At 34.9% G+C, this 20,845-nt stretch overlaps 1 protein-coding gene across 1 annotated transcript in view; it reads left to right on the forward strand.

The window, feature by feature from the left end:
• The window catches only part of LOC106136338 (breast cancer metastasis-suppressor 1-like protein), a 70,448-nt gene that overhangs the window by 2,559 nt on the left and 47,044 nt on the right, over positions 1-20,845 (forward strand). The window contains exon 3 of the mRNA XM_013336861.2: positions 122-215. Within this exon, the coding sequence (XP_013192315.1) occupies positions 122-215 (94 nt within the window). The remainder of the gene's footprint in view (positions 1-121; positions 216-20,845) is intronic.

Below are 20,845 nucleotides of genomic sequence, written 5' to 3' on the forward strand. Positions count from 1 at the left end.
TTATTATTTTATACAATTATATTCAATCATGAAAACCAAATATTTTAAATTAATCTTTTAGTCTTAGTATTTGTTATTTTTTGTTGTATGTATTTATTAAAATGATTATTTTTTGTATTAGAATCGAAGTTGCCGGAATACTGAAGGGCATGCGGTTAGAAAACATAAAACATAAGTTCGAGGCGGAGGAGCAAGCTGCACACCAACATTTTAAGGTAAGATTTTTTATCTCTTTCATTTTCCGAGTAAAAAAAGCGATAAGACATAGAATGACAAAAGATGCCGCAGAGAAACTCCAGTATCCGTGGCAGCCCTCATGCCCGTGACATAGCATACAAAATGCAATAAAAGCCGCTTGCACTGATAGACCAAGTCTTGCGGAAGCATGCAAACTATCTGGCGAAAAGGTGTTTGGCTATGCGGCGTCCGCCGGGTCGCTGGCGCTGCAAACCGAACATAGTGGAAGTAAAAATGTCGGAACTCGAGGCATTGTGGCGGAGGAACAAATCTCGCGCTGTACTTATCACCTGTATAGCCTAGCCATTGCGAAAAATTGTAGAACTTATAAAATTAACTACAGGCTCTTGGGTGTAACTCTAAATAAATAGTAAATAAATAATCAAATGAGTTAAAAACTCTGATTCCCACTATATACGAGCTGAAAGGACCCATTATGTCAAACTTGCATATTTATATAAGAAATATGCCTAAAAGCATAAATGTGATTTAAATCTCTGACCACCTCGCCTCGCGAACGAATATTTTAAAGATCTTTGTGTATATTCCCAATCAAAAAGATCTATACATTGACGTTAAAACTCAATAGGGCACGCAATCAATGAAGATGTGCCGTGTGGTTCTCGGCACCAATACAAAAAAGAATAGGACCACTCCATCTCTTTCCCATGGATGTCGTAAAAGCCGACTAAGGGGTAGGCTTATAAACTTGGGATTCTTCTTTTAGGCGATGGGCTAGCAACCTGTCACTATTTAAATCTCAATCCTATCTTAATGCCAAATAGCTGAACGTGGCCTATCAGTCTTTACAAGTCTGTAGGCTCTGTCTACCCCGCAAGGGATATAGACGTGATTATATGTATGTATCAATGAAGATCATAGTTTATCATCGCAGCTGTGGAGACATATTAAAGGTAAGTTTTTCTTATTTTATTTTATTTACGAAAAAAATTATAAGTATTATTTTATTCGATAAAAATTGGTATTAACGTTTACTATTTGGATATTAATATCAACAAAATAACATATAGGGCAGAGTAGCTTCAGGATACTGGACAAGGTGTCCTTCATAAAATAAAAAACAAAAAAACAAACCCAAAAACGTACTTTCCGTAAAGCAAGCCTTTTTTACCTAGACTTCACGAACCACAACAAGACTACTTACCTTAAGCTGACGAGCCGACTTGAAAAGATAGGAGATTGCGGGTGACGCAAAAGAATTATGCAAGAAGCTTACCTAGCAAGTAATATGTAGTCTGTGCTTCCTCTATGGTATACAGTGTAACCTCTTTATAACGTTATTCTTTATAACGATAAACTCCCTATAAAGTAGAAGTGTACACAACTTGGTTGGTTTACGTTAAAACCCATACATTGATACACTCTTTATAACGATACAGCCATTCTCTATTACGAAGAAATGTGTTTATATTTTAACAGTAAATACATATTTATTATCGGTATTATTGTTTATGTTATCTTATCAGGTAACAAAAGACTTTGAAGCTCCGAAACATCTGAGGTTGTAAACGGTCGGTCTTGCTTTTGTTATTCTTAATTGCCTTGAACACGTGCAACATGACGCTTTGTTTTCTTGGAAGTGATGGTCTTCAACCAAGCATACACGGTACCTATCGTATTATCAGTCGTAAACCAACATTGAAACTGTTAACATGGCCAGTAAAAGAAAAGCGATTTGTGTTGACGAAAAAGTTTGTGTGATACGTGCGATTGAAAAAGGAGAAAAGAAAAGTGACGTTGGAAGACGTTTTAAACTAAGTCAATCTACTGTTGCCACCATTTGGAAAAGATGATCAAGTGGACGAAGCCGAATCACCACCAACAATTCAACAAGCACTAGATGCTGCTAAGTTGATAGAAACATTTTTTTTGTTTAATCAAGATGATTCCACCACATATCTAGATATGAATAGGATACATAAGATAATACAAAACAAGTACTGGCATAGTAAAAAACGTCAGACAAAGTTAACGGACTACATGTGTAAATAGCAATATAATGTACATAATTTTGCATATTTTATCTAAGACTTATTAAACATTATTGTAAATTTGGTTGTTTTATTTGTTCACTCCATATAACGATAACTCTCTATAACGATGAAAAATGCTCAGTCCTTTGAGTTTCGTTATAGAGAGTTTACACTGTATATACATGATCAATGATGTGACACGATTTTTACTTGTGCAGCATCTTAAGTGCCTAATTCTTTAACTACCGACACTTTTTGTGCCAGTTACGGCTTCGCTCGTGGTAACTCTTTGAACGGGAAAAGTATTATTATAGATTCTATATTTCCGAATATTAAAACGTTACAAAGTAAACTATTTCAAAACATTTCAAGATAAGACGAACTACTTATACCATTGCTATGTACAGTTTTACTATTTCATTCGCCAGTAAAAAAAGTTTTAAAGTTTTAAACTTAATCACAAACGAGTGCGCCGAAAATTACCAAGGCTGGTGTCAGTTGGCCGTATTTCATTACAAATTCTTCAAACAAAAAATGAGAGAAAAATTAAGTTTGCGACATTATGCGCAAACTATGACAGCATCTCATTACTACGGCTTTAAAAAAATATGCTCGTAAATTAACTAAATATAACATTACATACATCATACATCACGCATGTTTCCCATTGGGGTTTCTCCACACTCACTACCTAATATACGTACTGAATTGATTAGAAAAACCAAAAAGTTCCGAAATCTCAAAGTGGGATAAAATTAATGACTGCTTCTACATAGTCGTACATAGTGCTACGCAAAATTGCTACGAAACTACACGCAACATGTGCGTAGCACTCGGTAGCAGTTTGTAGCACTTGTCGTAGCCGTGGCAGCACACTAGCTCTCTCGTCAGTCCACGACTCTGCCGCTAGATGGCATTAGTAGTAGGATTCCAGCGATACTAAATTAAAATACCCATCGCCACGCGTATCACCAATATTTATACTATTTTGGTATTTCCAATGAGTTATTTTGATAATGATTCATAGTGAAATAGATTTTATTGTTTGATTAAAACGCTGTTAAATTTATATAAGAAGCGCTCAGCTTGCTTTACTTGATTTGATTAAAAAGATAACCTTTTTGTCTTGCGAAAGATCACTTCGATTTATCTAAAGTTATTATTTGATTAAATTTTATCTTTGCTTACATATTTATCATTAAGCTAATCTACAAAGGCTCTTATGTACTATTCATTTTATGAAGTGCGAATACAATATCTACTTTTTCTTTTTACTAATTTGTAACCAAAAGTTTACCTCATTACTATCCCATAGTTAGAATCGGAAACTAGGGACAATTTTTTTTCAGATTCGTATGAAATCCATACTAGGCAGACGTAGGTTTCGTGTACAAAAAGTATTTATATGGATATTTCTCTTCGATTAGAATTTCCAACAATGTGACTAGAAATTTTTAACGTTTGGAGTTACGTTGTTAATAAATGCATACCTATATCACGCTTTTTCCCTTATATGACAGAGCCAGTATTAAAAAAAGACTCCAAAAACTGTTTAGCTGTATGGTTCAACAATGAAGATTTTGACGACATATACTTTTAGTTTTTAAATAAATTAAATATGTCGGAAAATATGCTCATCCGTCCCGGCTTTTGGTGTAAAGCCAAATATAAAAATAGACCCCGAACTTCCTTCGTCTGAGTGGCGGTTATTGATTACATCACACTAAATATTATGACCAATTTCCTAAGGATATATGTCTATAAAAATTACTGTCTCAAGAATATTGGCTCTGTCTACCCCGCAAGGCATATAGACGTGCTAATATGTAGGTATGTATACCTACTATGTTGCGCCATTCGTCATATCCATAATTATCATCAAGGTTCGCACTTGGAAGGCACTTGTATCTGGGATACAGGCTAGGCTTAGTTCGGATAGTAGTGTACTGAACTTTACTAATACATTTTAGTAATACATACATATAATCACGTCTATATTCCTTGCGGAATAGAAAGAGCCCACAGTTTTAAAAATACTGATAGGCCACGTTCAGCTGTTTGGCTTAACAAGTTCACAAGTTGCCAGCCCATCGCGTAATAGAAGAATTCCGCATTAATAGCTCATCCCTAAGTCGCCTTTTACGACATCGATGGGAATGAGATGAAGTGGTCCTATTCGTTTTTTTATTGGTGCCGAGAACCACACGACGTAGTTTTTCATTAGTAATTTAGTCAAAAAAAAAGATACTTATTTCAGTTTAATGTTTGACCCAGCAGTTGTCTACCTAGTGGATGTATGTATGTTACACACAAAAATACTTCAACGCATTGCACTCTATACCTACCCCATGGGTTTAAAAACTCAGTCCGTCTTTATTATAAGCCATGACAATGAACATACGTCCACGATTTGGATACGACCTATCTTGTGATTATATATACATATTTAAAATAAAAAGCTCTTAAATAAATTAAATTTAGTTGGTTTGCACTGCTTCCTCTATTCTTGCGCTCAGCAAGGAGTTTTAACTTTATTTATAAATAATGTTTGACGTAAAAAAGTGATTGAGTATCCAATATTGACAAATAAAGAAACTGGAATATGAAGTTTCTGTTCGTAAAATTACAAAATGGTCGTAAGCCTGCTTACTTGAGATTATTATTTTAATTCTGATTGCCTTTAAAGGTATAAACGCCTTATTATCTTCTGTACTTTCTTCTTTCTGTCCAGTAAGTTTCTTTACGGAAGAGTAACGAGTATCTCGAACAGACGTGGAAGGTGTAGTTAAATAAAGATGTTTCAAATTTCGTTTATTTAAGCTCGCTTGGTTGGTTCTGTCTTGGTTTGGGCCATCCAGAAAGGGAAAATGTAACGTTGCTCTAAAATCTAATTTTGGTTTTGGGCAGGCGACCTAATGTTCTTAAATTTTGCACAAATCTGTTGCTAACTACATCATCATTTGATCTTTCGCTTCGTAGAAATCAATGTTAATGAAATTTTATTGGAAACTCGATTTACCAAGAACTCCAATATTAAAGGTACGAAGCGACATATAAATGTAGCATTTTCTGTCGGTTTATTGGAATACAAACTTACCTACCATATTTGATTCCATATAGCTGTGTTATTTGGATTTGCGTGGTCAGTGTATAGTCGGAGGGCACATTCCCAAATTAACCTGAATTTCAGTATTCCTAAGTCACTAGGTAATAAGTAAGAATTTCTAATAAAGAAAAATATATAACCTAAATGTTATTAGCATTAACTATACCGTTATTAATTGCCATGTGGTTGCCAGCACCAATGAAAAAAGAATAGGACCACTCCATCTCTTTCCCATGGATGTTAGGGGGCAACTAAGGGATAGGCTTACAAACTTGGGACTCTGTTGGCTCTGTCTACCTCGCAAGGGATATAGTCGTGACCATATGTATGTATCAACTTACCCTTCTGCTTTAAAAAAAATCATAATCAAAGCCGCAAGCGAAATAAAGAAAAAGTGATAAAAAGTAGAAAAGAAGTAGGTACTTTAAGTTACGGGGCCCTAAACAAAGCTGGTATATTTTTATTAATGTACCTATGCAAACTGGAATTAACACGAATTATAATACATTAAAAATCGTGCAACGCGAAAGTTTAAAGGTATTGATATATTTTTTTTCTAATGGGTGTATATCTGTTGTCAAACATCCAACAAGCTAATTACGTCTAGAGACTGTACACATATTCATAGAATTATGTATAATAACATCAGTCTATAACTTTGCTAGATCGAGTTTGCCTAACCCGAATATAAAGAACAATATAGCCGGAGTCATGCTATTTAGTTTACAATTAATGAAACAGGTTTATCCATGATTCATCATTCATCATCATCATTGGAGCATAGGTCGTGGAGTGGGTACGGATTTCAACTCGGAAAAGCGTGCCCGTTCATAGGTTCGAATACTACCGCGGTCATGTTGCGATGACTATTTCCTGTCTTCTTACATAAGTTTATCGCTTTCACTGTTGCTTTTGCGGCTAGAAAAAACACCCTGAATGAAAAAGGTGTAACACATGATCCTGTCTGGATCTAACTCCCAAGGTTGCAGAGGTCAAAAGGGAGTCGCTGCGTGTAAAAACCCGACTTACTTCAGGAACGTGAGCATGGGTGGATCTGGGTTTCCTCTCTTGGAAGAGGTCATAGCGGAGAAAAATACTAAGAGAATAATGATTAATTAAACACGTTTATCGTAGTGATTCACCGTTTTCTCTTGGGCTTAAAAGGGATTCATGTAAGTTTATTTATATTTACTACTGATAACAAAACGCCATCATTAGACAGTTATTTTCTAAAATACGTTATCGCTTATCGTTTTCCCTATATACGATTACATTGACAGGCAAACCTCCACTGCCACATCTATATACTACCTACAGAGTAGTCTGAAAGGTATTGATTTTGTAGATCGGCCGACATCTCTATGGCTTCCAATGTTTCAGGGCCTTTGTAAAGATCCAGGTAAGTAACTTACGTTACTGGTTTAGCTAGCTTTTGTCCCGAGTGACTCTCGCGTAGAAATTTCCAGAATCCTTTCTTTGGGAAAGCTTACGACACTAAAGTTTGTGCTAATCAGGATAAGATTGTTTCGTCTATGCGTTCATGCTCTGTTAATTAAATTTTTACTATTAATTTACTATTCCATGTTGTATTCCTGTAATAAATTATTCAGAAAATAAATTATATTCATCATTAGTCCGTCATATATTATACCGTCGAATAATGGCCAAAATAATAGAATATAAAGAGGGATGTAATCTCTGAGTCACTTGTGAGAGCAGCCCGGGATATGCCTTTGACCATGGAACCTGGATTGGTTGAGTCTGGTTTTTAACCTAACTCGTATTGGATCGATCATAGTTACACATCCAGTTGCCTAAATGTGTAGGTTTCCTCGTGACGTTTCCCTTCCCCGTAAGATCATCAGTTTACCAGAGTATTCAAACTAATGTACATAACTTCTAAAATAGTACTGCTTCCAAACTTGATTAAGATAAATACACACAAAACATACTTCAGTCTCTCTTGAATTTTAATAGAATAACACTTTTAATATGTGCGTATGCCTACTATAGAATTACATTATACTACTCTGTCAAGAAAGTAGCAGGAAAAGATCAATAATACACAAACTGTTTGTTATTCATCCAAATTTATTTTATCACCTTCAAAATATGCTCCTTTAGAAACGATACACTTACGCCAACGAATAATCCAATCATCAAAACATTTTTTAAACGCTGTTTCCGGAATTGAGGTCAGTTCTCGCCGCGAATTCTCTTTTATGTCTTCTACCGATTGAAAACGGGTGCCACGAAGTGGTAATTTGAGTTTAGGAAAAAGAAAAAAGTCGGCTGGAGCCATATCTGGTGAATATGGTGATTGCTCGATGGTATTTGTTGAGTGTTTGGTTAAAAATTCGTTCACAATGATGGCCTTGTGCGAAGGTGCATTATCATGGTGCAAAATCCAAGAATTTTCTTTCCACAAATCTGGCCTTTTTCGTCGGATTTGCTCTTTTAAACGCCGCATAACACTCAAATAATATTCCTTATTTACCGTTTGACCTTCCGGCAAGAATTCCGAGTGCACAACACCGCGATAGTCAAAGAAAACAGTCAACATGACTTTGACTTTTGAACGACTTTGGCGTGGTTTTTTCGGTTTCGGTTCAGTTGGAAGGCGCCACTCCGAAGCTTGTTGACTAGTTTGCATGTCAAACTCGTAAACCCACGTCTCGTCACCAGTAACAATGCGTTTCATGAATGTTGGGTCGGAATTGACTCGTTCTAGCATGTCCTCAGCGACTCTCATGCGATTGAGTTTTTGAAAAAAATTCAGGTCTTTTGGGACTAGCCGAGCGGCAACATGTTTCATACCCAAATTATTAGTTAAAATGGTACGGATCGACTCGTGAGATACAGAAAGTTCGGTGGCTATCTCTCTCAAAGTTGAATGAGGATTTTCAGTCACTATTTCCTTCACTTTTGCGATGTTAACTTCAGTTGCAGACGTTGATGGCCTACCAGAGCGAGGCAAATCTTCCATCACATCTCGACCGCTTTTGAACGCTTTGTACCACTCATAAGCACGAGTTTTTGATAAAGTCGATTCACCGTAAGCCTTCTGTAACATTTTCAGTGACTCCGAACACGATATTCCATTGGCAATGCAAAATTTAAGACAAACTCTTTGTTCGATGTTTTTATCCATTATGAAATTAGCAATACACACTAGATATGATATAAATAAAAATAGCACTGTATTTAATGTAAACAACAGATGCAACTCAAACTCCGCGCCAAAATGGAAAACAGTTGTGCCAATCTAACAACAACAAAAAAAACAAAAATTTGAATTTGGAACCATAAATAAATAATCCATTCCCGATACTTTTCTGACTGAATGTATAGATATCGTATGGAAATTTGTAGTTTCCACAGGTTACGCGAAAAGTGACCTAAACGCGGACGGAGTCACGGGCAGCAGCTACTTAGATAAAAATATTTCTAGATTCGTTAAAGTTTATAAATTTCACAAACTCACGTGGTATTTTACTGAAGCATAAAATTCAGACAATACGCTAGCTACTCTTTTTATTATAGACGAATTTTGTTCCCTTTGTTAGGGGAGAACCCCTTTGGTACCGCTACCACCTAACAATGGTACAGAAGGTTAACCCACGTTGAGAGTCTATTACACACTTTGTTCTTTTATAGAAATGCAGATTAATTCGGGAATTCCCTTGGAAGCTAATCCTAGGAATATTATATGATAACTACACTTGCTACTACTTTCTTATCTAATACGAATAGTATTTGATTTGCCAAATTTTTGATGACATGGTATTATTTTATTGTTTTGTTTCAATTTTCTTTGTGTAAAGTAACCGCAATTTACGTCAGTTATTTTTGAACATATATTTCTCGGGAATCAGAATACTATCATATATTTGAAATGCAATATTGTACTTGAAACTATAGGTATAATGTGCTGTCGGCTAGCATCGCACGCATATTGCATCTTAGAATTGCTGCGCAATTTTAAAACGTTATTACTTGCGAATGTTACGACGGCTTACCACTTATACAATTACTTACATAAATAAATAAATACACTATTCCGCATTCTATATTATTCAGACATCGACTTATTCCGTATTTCAAGGCGCCTATTCTGTGTCCTCGATATTGTAGAGTTCGCGTGGGGATGTTTTTCGGTGCACCCTCGAGAAGCGGATGTATTTGGGTACAGCGTTAACTTTGTATTTAGAACGATTATTCGGTTGTTGTAGAAACAGTCAAGGCAAAGTCAGAAATAGCCTAATTTGGTTTTTGTAACCTAAATATAATAATAGAAATGAAGGGATAGGCAGAGAGCAACATATTGAAATATTGTTTTCATGTATCTTATATTGTGTAATAAAATTATGTTTCTTCATATTTTATTTACACTATTAGTAGACGAACAAAACCTTATTGTAAACCCGATTTATTAATTGCTACCTAGGATTTATTTTTGTCGAATATAGAAAAAAGTTATATTATTGTTAATATGTCATCTTAAGTTGGTTGTTAGGGTTCAATAAATACGACAATAGGCTTATAATATAATGGAATAGTCTTATGACGATCGCCTTTGAAGCTGGTGAAAAACTACCCTTGAGTTCTTGTACATTGATAAAAGCGAGCAAATTTCAAATAAAATATCAGAATATTTGAAACAATAAAAAAATGTCCAAAGGATCTTCCAGCCAGTTATATACTATTTTAATAATAGAAAGTTTTAAACTTTCGCGTTGCATAATAATGACGTTTAGACCGAATGACTAGACTATCCTGTGCGCACGGACGGCGCAACCCGGCCGAAACGTAAGAAAAAAACGGTATGTTAGCGTTTGTTCCCGATTGCATTCATCAATAATAATAATAAAAGATATGAAATCTTGGCCCGGAATTTTTGGTTATAATTCTATTTAGAGCTATTGGCCTCAAATCTGAAATCTGCTTTACGGCATGTAAGTGACAAGACGCCGTAAAAGTATTTCGCCTTAAGTCACCTTACTTGAAATGTCTGTGTATGAATATCAATGATTTATTTGGGAAAGAGCACTCCAGTAATATAAACGTACCTATTATCGAAGTTGAAACCTAATCTCTCTCTCACTCTCTTGCGACGTGTTGTCAGTTGCATCCTTAGCCACCTAATATTAAAGAATAAAATAATGGATCCCTAATAAACTAAGCGCTCCTGTGAAGCAGATTGCCTGGTCACCTACGGGTATCCTTGGAGCGCTTTTATGTCTACAGGAATCCTCACTCCAAGCCCATTACCTCCTAAAAGACTGGTATTTTTAAATAAAGGTCAAACTCTAATTAGTTGTGTATGATAGTATTAACAATTATTTCTCCTCTTTTCTTTATAAAGATGTAAGTACATTGCAAAATGAATGTGCGCATGCACAGTATTGCGCCGGATGTGACGCGCCTTCGTGAATGGTTCGGTGTCGATGACACCAGCGACAATGCTACACATGTGCCGTTTATCTTACCAACACATGTTGTATGTTATATCGAACTTATAACTGATAATGTAACCTCAGATTCAGGAGATTGGGAAATTCTTTTTACATACGAGTATGAACATAATAAATCACGGCTCATTCCCAGTGGGATAGGCTACATCATTCACTACCATGATCCTTCCATAATCATTTCGTCCTCATGAGTCTCTTAATACAAGCTCGTCTGTTTAGGGTACCTTCTGTCTTGACCTATGTTTTCGCCTGGATGTCCCCGATTTAACTGATACGTCAAGCCTTCCTCTTTCAAGGTTCCTATTCACAATCTTTTTAATGCTAATTTATTTAATCTATATTACACATTAAATCTCTATAGTACAACTTCAAGTAAAATACGTACCTTGTGTCAATATTGCGATGTCTTTGAATAATTTAACAAGTTTTAAAGATAAGCTTGGCTAATTTCCATCGTATACTTAGTTTTCGGCGGTCAAATCCCACCTTATCGTCCAACTACCCCTTAGTTGAGCAGGCATTTGAGAGACGATTTTTTCAGTAAGCGCCTTAAATTATTAAATACCAATAAGTAGATACGTTGCCGGAAGGGGTGTTGCGAAACATTCCGAAACGGTTTATTTGGGAATCAAAACTTGTGATCTTTTTCAGAAGTGGGCCCAATGATTAGGTTTGATAGATCATGTTTTAATGTGAAGCGACTTAACAGGATTAACGTTACGTGTATGATGGCTTCAGTGGGTTCAAATTTTATAACCTTCCGGTTTTCCGTCATTGGGGCGGGCAGACGAGACTTATTTCCACAACCTAAAAGGCTCAGGCGTTGATGGTGAAAACTAAACTCCTTTAACCAACTTTAACATTGCATGTATAATGGAAATAAACGATTATTCATTTCATTACCTTTGTTTTTGATTATTTCCTTGAAATAGCAGTTCGATCGGTATTGTTTTACAATAGCCCGGACAAAGGAAATGACGGGCCCCACGTTGCGTTGGCGTCTTATTGTTTGCGTTTTGGATGCTTTCTTGACACTAGTTGCAAATTTTCATGACCCTCTATAGTCTTTTCTATTATACGTAAGTTTTTCATATATGCATCTAATGAAGGCTTTATCTCTTACGGGATAGACACTAATAGCCAACAGCCTGAAAAAACTAAAGGTCTACTTTTAGCTGCATTGATGGCTTACTGGTGGTGGTGGTTTAGTGGTTTAGTTTACTGGTTAGTAGATTCAAAGTTAAAAATTTTAGGCTGTAGTTAATTGATATTTCATTTCTCATAATAATTTGATATACATATTCTACATTATTATTATTATACATTGAAATATAAATGATGGATTTCAGCGATCTGCATTTAAATTATAACGTTGGCAAAGTTATTATACATATTTTTTTTACCTTACCTTCTTCTAGGTTTTTAGATAAGAAATATCTATTAAGATAGTTATTAAGCAATGAAAATATTTATTAAAATATCTATACCATTCATAAATGAGAGTTATCGAATCTATCGCAAACTTATGGATTGTTTGGATTATTTATATAGGTATTGAATCAATAAAATGGAATGAATTCTATAATCCAAGTTTTAATTAGATTCGTCTTAACAACAAAGATCCTTGCATGGTCGAAGAAAGAAACATAATTTCGCAATGACGATACTACCGATGATTAATAAAATATATTTCTTGGACCTTATAAACGGGCACGCAAGACTGAAAAATTTTACTACCTAATGTTATTGTACTTCCCATGTATGTATCTATATATAAATCATGTGTGATGACATGTTTTGGCATACAAATATGTTTACCAGCTGATTAGAAACATTTGTATCTATGCTAGGAAGTATACTGGCGAAAGCCCTAGAGTAATTAAGTAGATATCATTAAAATGACCCCTTAAATTAGTTGGAACGGTAACGTGCCCCGAAATAGGTTCATCGGCCCAAAGGTCAACGCACTAGCCGCCGCGCGTTTTCAGATTATACAGCTTTCTTTGACGCTTATAAATTATATATTTCGTATAATCTAAACATTAACCTGTGGTTCCAGGAACTGGTTGTAGATTTGAATATCATGGTGCAAATTGTGAAATTTACCTCCAGTGATCTATCTGATAACCTCTTCATGTTGCTTGATTGTAGAAGTTAGATACCAATAAAAAAGGTATCTTAAGATTATCAATATAGTTTTATAATGCTTTATAAGAATGTCATCCCACTGAATGTATAAGTTAAACCTTCACTTCTTCGATCATGTCTTTTTCAGACTATGCAGCTTTCTTCGACGCTTACAAATAGCTTCTTTGCTCTATCTGATAACCTCATAATATGGCTTGATTGTTAAAGCGAGATACCAGTATAATGGTAGGGCCTCTTAAGAATATCAACATATTTAAATAATGCTTTATAATCGACTAAACGTAAAAGTTGAGCCTTCACTCTATCGATCATTTCTTAATTAAATATCCTTCCTTAGCACGGGCTAATATTTTATAACGATTATGTTTCTTAATTAAACATTACATCTCTTTGATGTTGAATTCTAATCTCAACTCCCTTTTGCAGACTTCAGAAAGAAACGAGTATGATTCATATTGATTTTACCTTACCTTCTCAATCTATATGTTTTTCAGGAATCTGTACTCTGGCAGATCATACTTGCTCACAATAAACAATGCTATATCGGTATCATACTGTTAATAATATTGAATAACTAATATAATAATGAACAAACATTATCCAATACGGGTTAGGCTCCCCGGTAAAGGTTGCAGAAGACAGATAGGAGTCGCTTCGTGTTAAAACCTGACTTACCCTATCCTAGATTATGGTCACAATAGTTTTGAAGCTTTGAAGGCAACAATCAACATCAATAGAAAATGATACTGTTTTATAGATATTCCTTATCCAATCGTAAATAACATTCAATTAACTGCGGTCAATCAATCAATCGAGGCGGATATAGCTCTCAAGGCGGCCATCTTAATCAAAGCGGTCGTTTTTTCTTTCCCATTATTTTATATTTTCCCTCCCTCCTCAACTTATATTCGTGCATACATATAATCCCGTATCCCTTACGGGGTAGACGGAGCAAAGAGACATACAGAAAGGTCACGATTAGCTGTATGGTTTAATGATGGAATTAAGATTCAAATAGTGACACGTTGCGATGCCAGCCCATCGCCTGAAATCATTGGATAGCCTTTCCCTTGATTGTTTTATATTCAATTTTTTTAAATTGTTTGTTGTTTTGAGGATACATTTTTAAGTTTACATGAATTTACTCTTTTCCTACATGAAAACCCATTCCCAAATAATAAACCCCATTTAAATATGTCTGTGACACAGCTAGCAATAATGTCTTTTAACAAAATTTGTTACCCTACGCAATTTTAGCAGTCATGGTTCTTCTATACTTGCGCTTTGGAAGTGATTAATAACCTTAATTATAACTTTATCCTACTATGAAAATACATACATAAATCACGACTTTATCCCTTACGGGTATACCTCAGGGGTAGATAGAACCTTCGGGCTCAATAAGACTGTGAGTCTACGTTCAGCTATATGGATTAACGACTTCAAACGCAAGTAGGTTGACACAGGGTACCTATAGGAATAATACGTAATTTTTATGCCTCATGGTACAATATCAAGCCATTTAACTAGTGGTTTACCTGCCAACGTCTTAGAAAATATTATTACGTGTTGAGTTGCTAAATTACGAGTGACAAGATACGGATAGACACTAGGCCCTGAAACGTTACCGTTTAGGATGCAACCAGATATGCATTACGTCACTCATAATGCCGTACGTAAAATATCAGGTTGTTTAAACACAGATGCAACCTTTTGCAGTCCGTATTAACTATCATCTTTAACGTTTGAACTTAGTCAGTGCCTATCAAAATAATTTAAGATCATGAACTAGTTCACATGCTCTTTATCATAATTTAAAAAGACAGGTTAGAAATTTCTAACAAAACAAAAAAATAACTAATAGGATAAAAATATTTTTATTAAAAGTATTAAGGCTTTTTTTCAAAAAAAAAACATTGTTTCTAATTGCTAATGCTAAATACCGCGTATTTAATCAACAAGGCTATTGTAAATTAGTTGTTATTGGTTAGGCTCATAAGGAAATCGATGAGGAAAATTAATGATAATTATTTTGGTAGGTAATTACTGTAAATTGTTTTGTTGTTTCAGTAGAACAAATTTTAATATACAGTATATCATATACAGACAATAATATAACCTTTATTAAAGTTCTTATCATTTAATTTATCATTTGTGATATCAAAATTATTCATAGAAATATGTCACTGTGTGTCCACGAAGTATGTGAAATTCCTTGTGGTCAACGTACCTATGCATTCATTCATAAGAACCTACTAGTAATGAAAAAAGGTTCGAACATTCAGAGTGAAATTACGGGATAGATATTGCCGGCAGGATTTGTGTTTTTTTTTATCTAACCACCAGTATAGGTTCTCTTAAATTTACGTGACTGGTTTTCGTAATTTTTGGCATAGACATACATTACCTTTAGGAGCAATGTAGTGTATTTCTAATCTTTAAAATTTCCACGGGAAGGAAGCTCCGGGTAAAAGTCTAGTTTGTTTTAAATACCATGCACAATATTTACACGAGATCATGCTAAATAGCAAAAATAAGCGCAAAAGTTGGCTTAGTTCTCTCATTGGTGTGTGTGTCATGTGCGCAGGCGCAATTAAATTGGAAATAAAAATAACTGCGAGCCGACGTGGGGCTTATAACCTTGTGAAGATCACACTCAGTTTACCAAGTTACCGCACAGATGGCGCTACTGGTTACAAATTGATTTCTTAATCACATATTTTCATGTTAAGTCGATTTTAATGCATATTATACAATGTATTTTACGAATAATTAACTATTTGCACTTGTATTTACATATAAAATGTGAAACTAATCCTTTTTGTTATTAGGTACTTATTTCTATTGAAGAAAAACATAAAAGAATATAAAGGGTTTTCGATCCTCCTTATCTTATCACTCCATGTGGTTATGAAGATAACTTTATTATGTAATCATGTATTGTATTAATAATAAATACTAAGCAATTGCGCAATTGAATTTATCTTTATTAGATTTGCGTACACGACAAATACCATAACATTGTTATTTTTAACTCATTATGATAGAAAGTATATGAAAATTCGAATGAAAAATTATGGAATGCAGTGCTTAAAATATAGTTTATACAATTAACGTTGTATCAACAATCGACATCACATGTTTGTATATCATATATATATAAATGTGTCGTATAGTATACATAGGTACAAAAGTACATATCAACGCGTCGTCTTGGTTATATAAATGATATTTGTTTGGCGCTGGGCGTGGGCTCGCTTCACTTAGTAATTAACATTTTAATAAGCAACGCAATGACCACATTCCTGAACTTTTATCGACATTGCATCATTTAATTCGTTAATTTATCTTTTAATCGTTATTATAATTAAAAGCCGCTAATAATATTAAGAGAAACTATATAAATTGATTCTGACAAAAGAAGCAACAAAATGGCGGCCGCGCATAAGCCGCGACGCGTAGCGTTTCTGAAAGCGTCTGTCTACAGGATTTTTCCGTCCTGCTTTTACTTGGTCGCTACGTGCACGTTAAAAAGAGATAAATGATGTACCCCGTGGGGCCTCGTGGTGTCAAGGTGACGTACCCTCAACGCACACATGCATAACTTGTACATACGCCGAGGTTCTTTCTGTTTTGCAAAAGAATGTTTTATATGATTCGTTGTATACAATTTTGTTTTGCTAGTTTAATTGAAAAGAATACATAAATTAAACTATCTAAGCAGCCGATAATGACGTTTAGTATGAAATTGATCAAATTAGCTACGTGTTAATTAGCTGTTGCCTCATTCAGCATCATAATTCAATTCTAAATGTCATGCTTGATGACTAATTGACTTTCAATTCTGCAACTTGCCCATTCAGTAAGATTAAACGATTTCTTATGTTTAAGAAAAGAAAAGTTTCCGTTTTTATACGAATAAACCAAATTTTTGTTTCGATGAAATCATTAACATTTGCCAAAGGAAATATATGTTATGTTTGTCATTTATTACGTCTCTATACGTGCTAAAAATTAACAAGAAACATGAATCTAGTACTCAATATTTAAGTGGTTAGAAAATACGTAATGTTCAGTGCAAGATATGATTGTACCATTATTATGTAACCTACCTAGTTTTATTGTCCTACAGTCTCGTATTACCAAACAATTAGGTATTTATGTATTTTTAACTATAAACTTGAGTGTCTTTTAAGGCGTGAAAGTTCATTAGCTGACTTAAGGAAAAATATACATAATGAACTAATTTGTATTAATTTTACAAGAATTTACAGGACATGAAAATTCACACCGGTTTTGTTTTAAAATGTTTTCCTGGGGTCATTTTTTGTAACTGAGAATTTAAATTATTTTTTCTGTTAACATTATTTCTAGCTGTGCCCGTTATTTTGGGCATCATTGAAGCCCTCAAGGATGAATAATTATCCTCGATTTTTTCACATTTTCCATTATTTCTTCGCTTCTTATAGTTGCAGCGTGATGTTATATAGCCTTAAGCCTTCCTCGATAAATGGTCTATTCAACACAAAAAGATTTTTTCAATTCAAACCTGTAGTTCCTGAGATTAGCGCGTTCAAACAAACAAACAAACTCTTCAGCTTTATAATATTAGTATAGATTAAGGCATTTACCTACTTACCTTTACTCGATTTTTACATAAATGTTTAACTCAATCTCACTTATGACTTTTCACCAATTGGGTAAAGAGATGTAACTGCCGATTATTTCCTCAAGACTTCTTAGAACTGCTTAGACTTTCTTACTGCCACAAATCCTTAAAGTAAATTGGTACTTAAATAACTTGTAACCCTCCCTCCTTTTGGCTTTAGTCCCGGTTGCATCCTCACCATTCTGTGATGACCGGAGTATACTTTTGACCATGAATCCTGGATTGGTTTAGGCAGGTTTTTACACAAAGCGACCATCTGATCTCCGCAACCTTTGCAGGAGAACCTAACCCGTATTGGATCGATCATGGTTACACATCCAGTTCCTTGAATGTACAGGGTTCCTCAGAATGTTTTTCACCGTAAGGTGTGTTTCGGTTATTTAAACTAATGTAGTACATAATTTCCAATATAGTCATTTGTACATGGCTGAGGTGGGATATGAACCTGTACCTTTAATGCACATCACGCATTTCAACCGGCATCTTACCGTTCGCCACCGATAAGATGATATATTTATATATATATATATATATCTCGTCTTTTTCGTAATGTGGCAAAAAGAGAACCAAAAGGCATAGTGGAACGATATGTGGCAAAATTTACTTGATTCCCGACAAACCACACTAACTTGATAATCACTTTCTCTTTCTACTGGAGGCGACTAAGTTTATGAAGAATACTTTTCGTTTTATCCGATGGCACCTAGGGATAAGGACGAACGTAAAAACGGTCAAATCTTTTCACAGCATGTTAATTTTAGCTTATATGCTGCCTTCTAACAGGACCCCGAGCTTTGAAGCTGGGAATGGAAGCGGGAATACGCTATGATGACAGAGTGGACGGAAACAATATATATGTAACAGTTATATCATTGGCACAATAGTCATTGTTTACCAAGTCGGAGCTGGTAACCCTAACAATGAGTTATTGTTAAATTTGATAACGGCTCAACGTTTGTCCGATGTAAATATGGCGACCTAAATAAATAGTCAATTTTACATTCCTCGTTTTATTTTATAACGACTGGTTTCTGCTGACCTGGAAATGTCCTGAAAAACAGTGGCTATTATATGACTAGTCCAATAAGTCAATCAAAATATAGATTTATTTTCAAAATTGGATACAAGGTATCACTTATTGACGTCACAGTATGTGTGTAAGGTAATGGCATATAACAAACTAGAGGCCGCCCGCGACTTCGTCCGCATGGAAACCCTATCAATCCCGCGGGAACTCTGGGATAAAAAGTAGCCTATGTGTTATTCTGGGTCTTCAGCTACCTACATACCAAATTTCATGGTAATCGGTTCAGTAGTTTTTGCGTGAAAGAGTAACAAACATCCATACATCCATACAAACTTTCGCCTTTATAATAGTAGTAATATAACAAATAAATACGAGAATGGCGACTAACGCATTAGACACATTGATTTTTAGTGCGAATTTTACCTAATGCGGAGGTCAGACGGGAGCTGCTTCATGTAAAACACGACTTATCCAATAAAAAATCATAGTCAAAAGCCAAACCCTTTCCAGAGGTGCGAATGTAACCGGAATTAACGCCAGGAGAAAGATTATTAGTGCATCCCGTGCAATGTAGTTACGTATCTATTTTGTGTACGGCGCGAAATTTTAATCATCAATGAATATTACTTACAGTTTGTTGTGAAACAAAATATGAATCAGTCAGATCTTTCTGGTACTTATATATTATATTTGATGAATAAGCATTCCGAATTATTTTCATCTATAAAAGATTTTGTTGTGACTTTGGCGTATGGTCCCGGCTCTTTAGAATGGGATCGCACCATATCTTCGCATTGATGTCGCAAAAGACAACTAATGGAAAAAACTTTTTCTTGTCTTTAAAAGACTGAAAGGTCAGCTGTATGGCTTTATAATGAAAATTGAGATTTAAATAGTGACAGGTTGCTAGCACCTTTGTAAGCCTACAAAGGTGCTAGCAATCCCTACAAGAAGTATATACTAACTAACTTTAAAGGTGTATTTTTAAACTATTCCATTTTATCAAAAATTACAACAAAGCGTATCATCAAAATTATCCCTTACGGCGTAAACAGAGCCAATAGTCTTGTCTTGACACGTAGAGCTCGTTCAACTAGTTGGCATTATGTTGGAAATTATTCCAATAATGACATCTTGCTAGCCCATCGCCTTAAATTTTGTTGATGTGAAATTAATAAATGTAACCGAAGGAAAATACCAAACAATCAGAATCCAAAACGTTGTACAAGTCGGAGACACGATTTGCACGACTAATACAACCAACCCCAAGGGGTGTCATGCGCGCGTTGAAATCTTTTCGCGCCCTCTAAGAAGAACCCCTCATTATATTCTCTTGGGAAAAGCCAGGGATGCCATAGCAACGGGAATGTAATTTTATATGTGAATTGCACCGAATTAGTGCTTTTTCCATCTTTTCAATATAAGCACTTTTGGCTTTCATCAGACTTTCGGTGATTCTGCCAATGTCATGATTTGAAGAGACAAGAAGATTGGAAATTGATCGATGGACGAGTTAAATAGTTTTAGTTAAGTGATTTAAGTGGTAACAATTACGGATAGAAAAAACCGCGTGCTGCATTCCAGAGTGGTGAGGATGCAAGCGGGACTAAAGCCAGGAGGAATAATAACGGATAGAAAATGCTATAGGTGACCGCCTGTAAATTAAAAAATGTCGATTAAGACGAAAATTTTCTGATAAATTTAAAGTTAAATGTTATTTAGGATTCTGCGGATTCACGCATCTATGCTGTTGATCAAATTAACTAGTTCAATTTTGATCTTAAACATGAATCACTAGATGGCGTAATTCTAAGTAAAGTTTGTTTCATTTGCGAAAACATCGAATGAACTGATATTTGAGATGATTTGGTCTTATTGCAGCTTCTATTTATGAATTTTCCATTCTGTTTATTATCTTTTAAATTTCTTACGTGATATGTAGACGATCTTTTAACGACAAATATTTGCCCTTTTCAAATGCCCTTTCACTCAAGTTATTTATATAGTTTTCATCACTTAATTCATAAACTTATTTTTGTGGTTGTCATATTTGTGTGTGGTTGTCATCTAGCATCAATACCTATCATTTTCCATGTTTTATTAATTTCATCTAATCTATCGTAAATCGCCAGGTAGTACAGACTTTTCCAGGTTTCCATCTGTTCCTAAAATAGCTCTGCGCACGCGCTT

This window comes from Amyelois transitella, chromosome 15 (assembly GCF_032362555.1).
Source record: "Amyelois transitella isolate CPQ chromosome 15, ilAmyTran1.1, whole genome shotgun sequence".
Lineage (NCBI taxonomy): Eukaryota > Metazoa > Arthropoda > Insecta > Lepidoptera > Pyralidae > Amyelois > Amyelois transitella.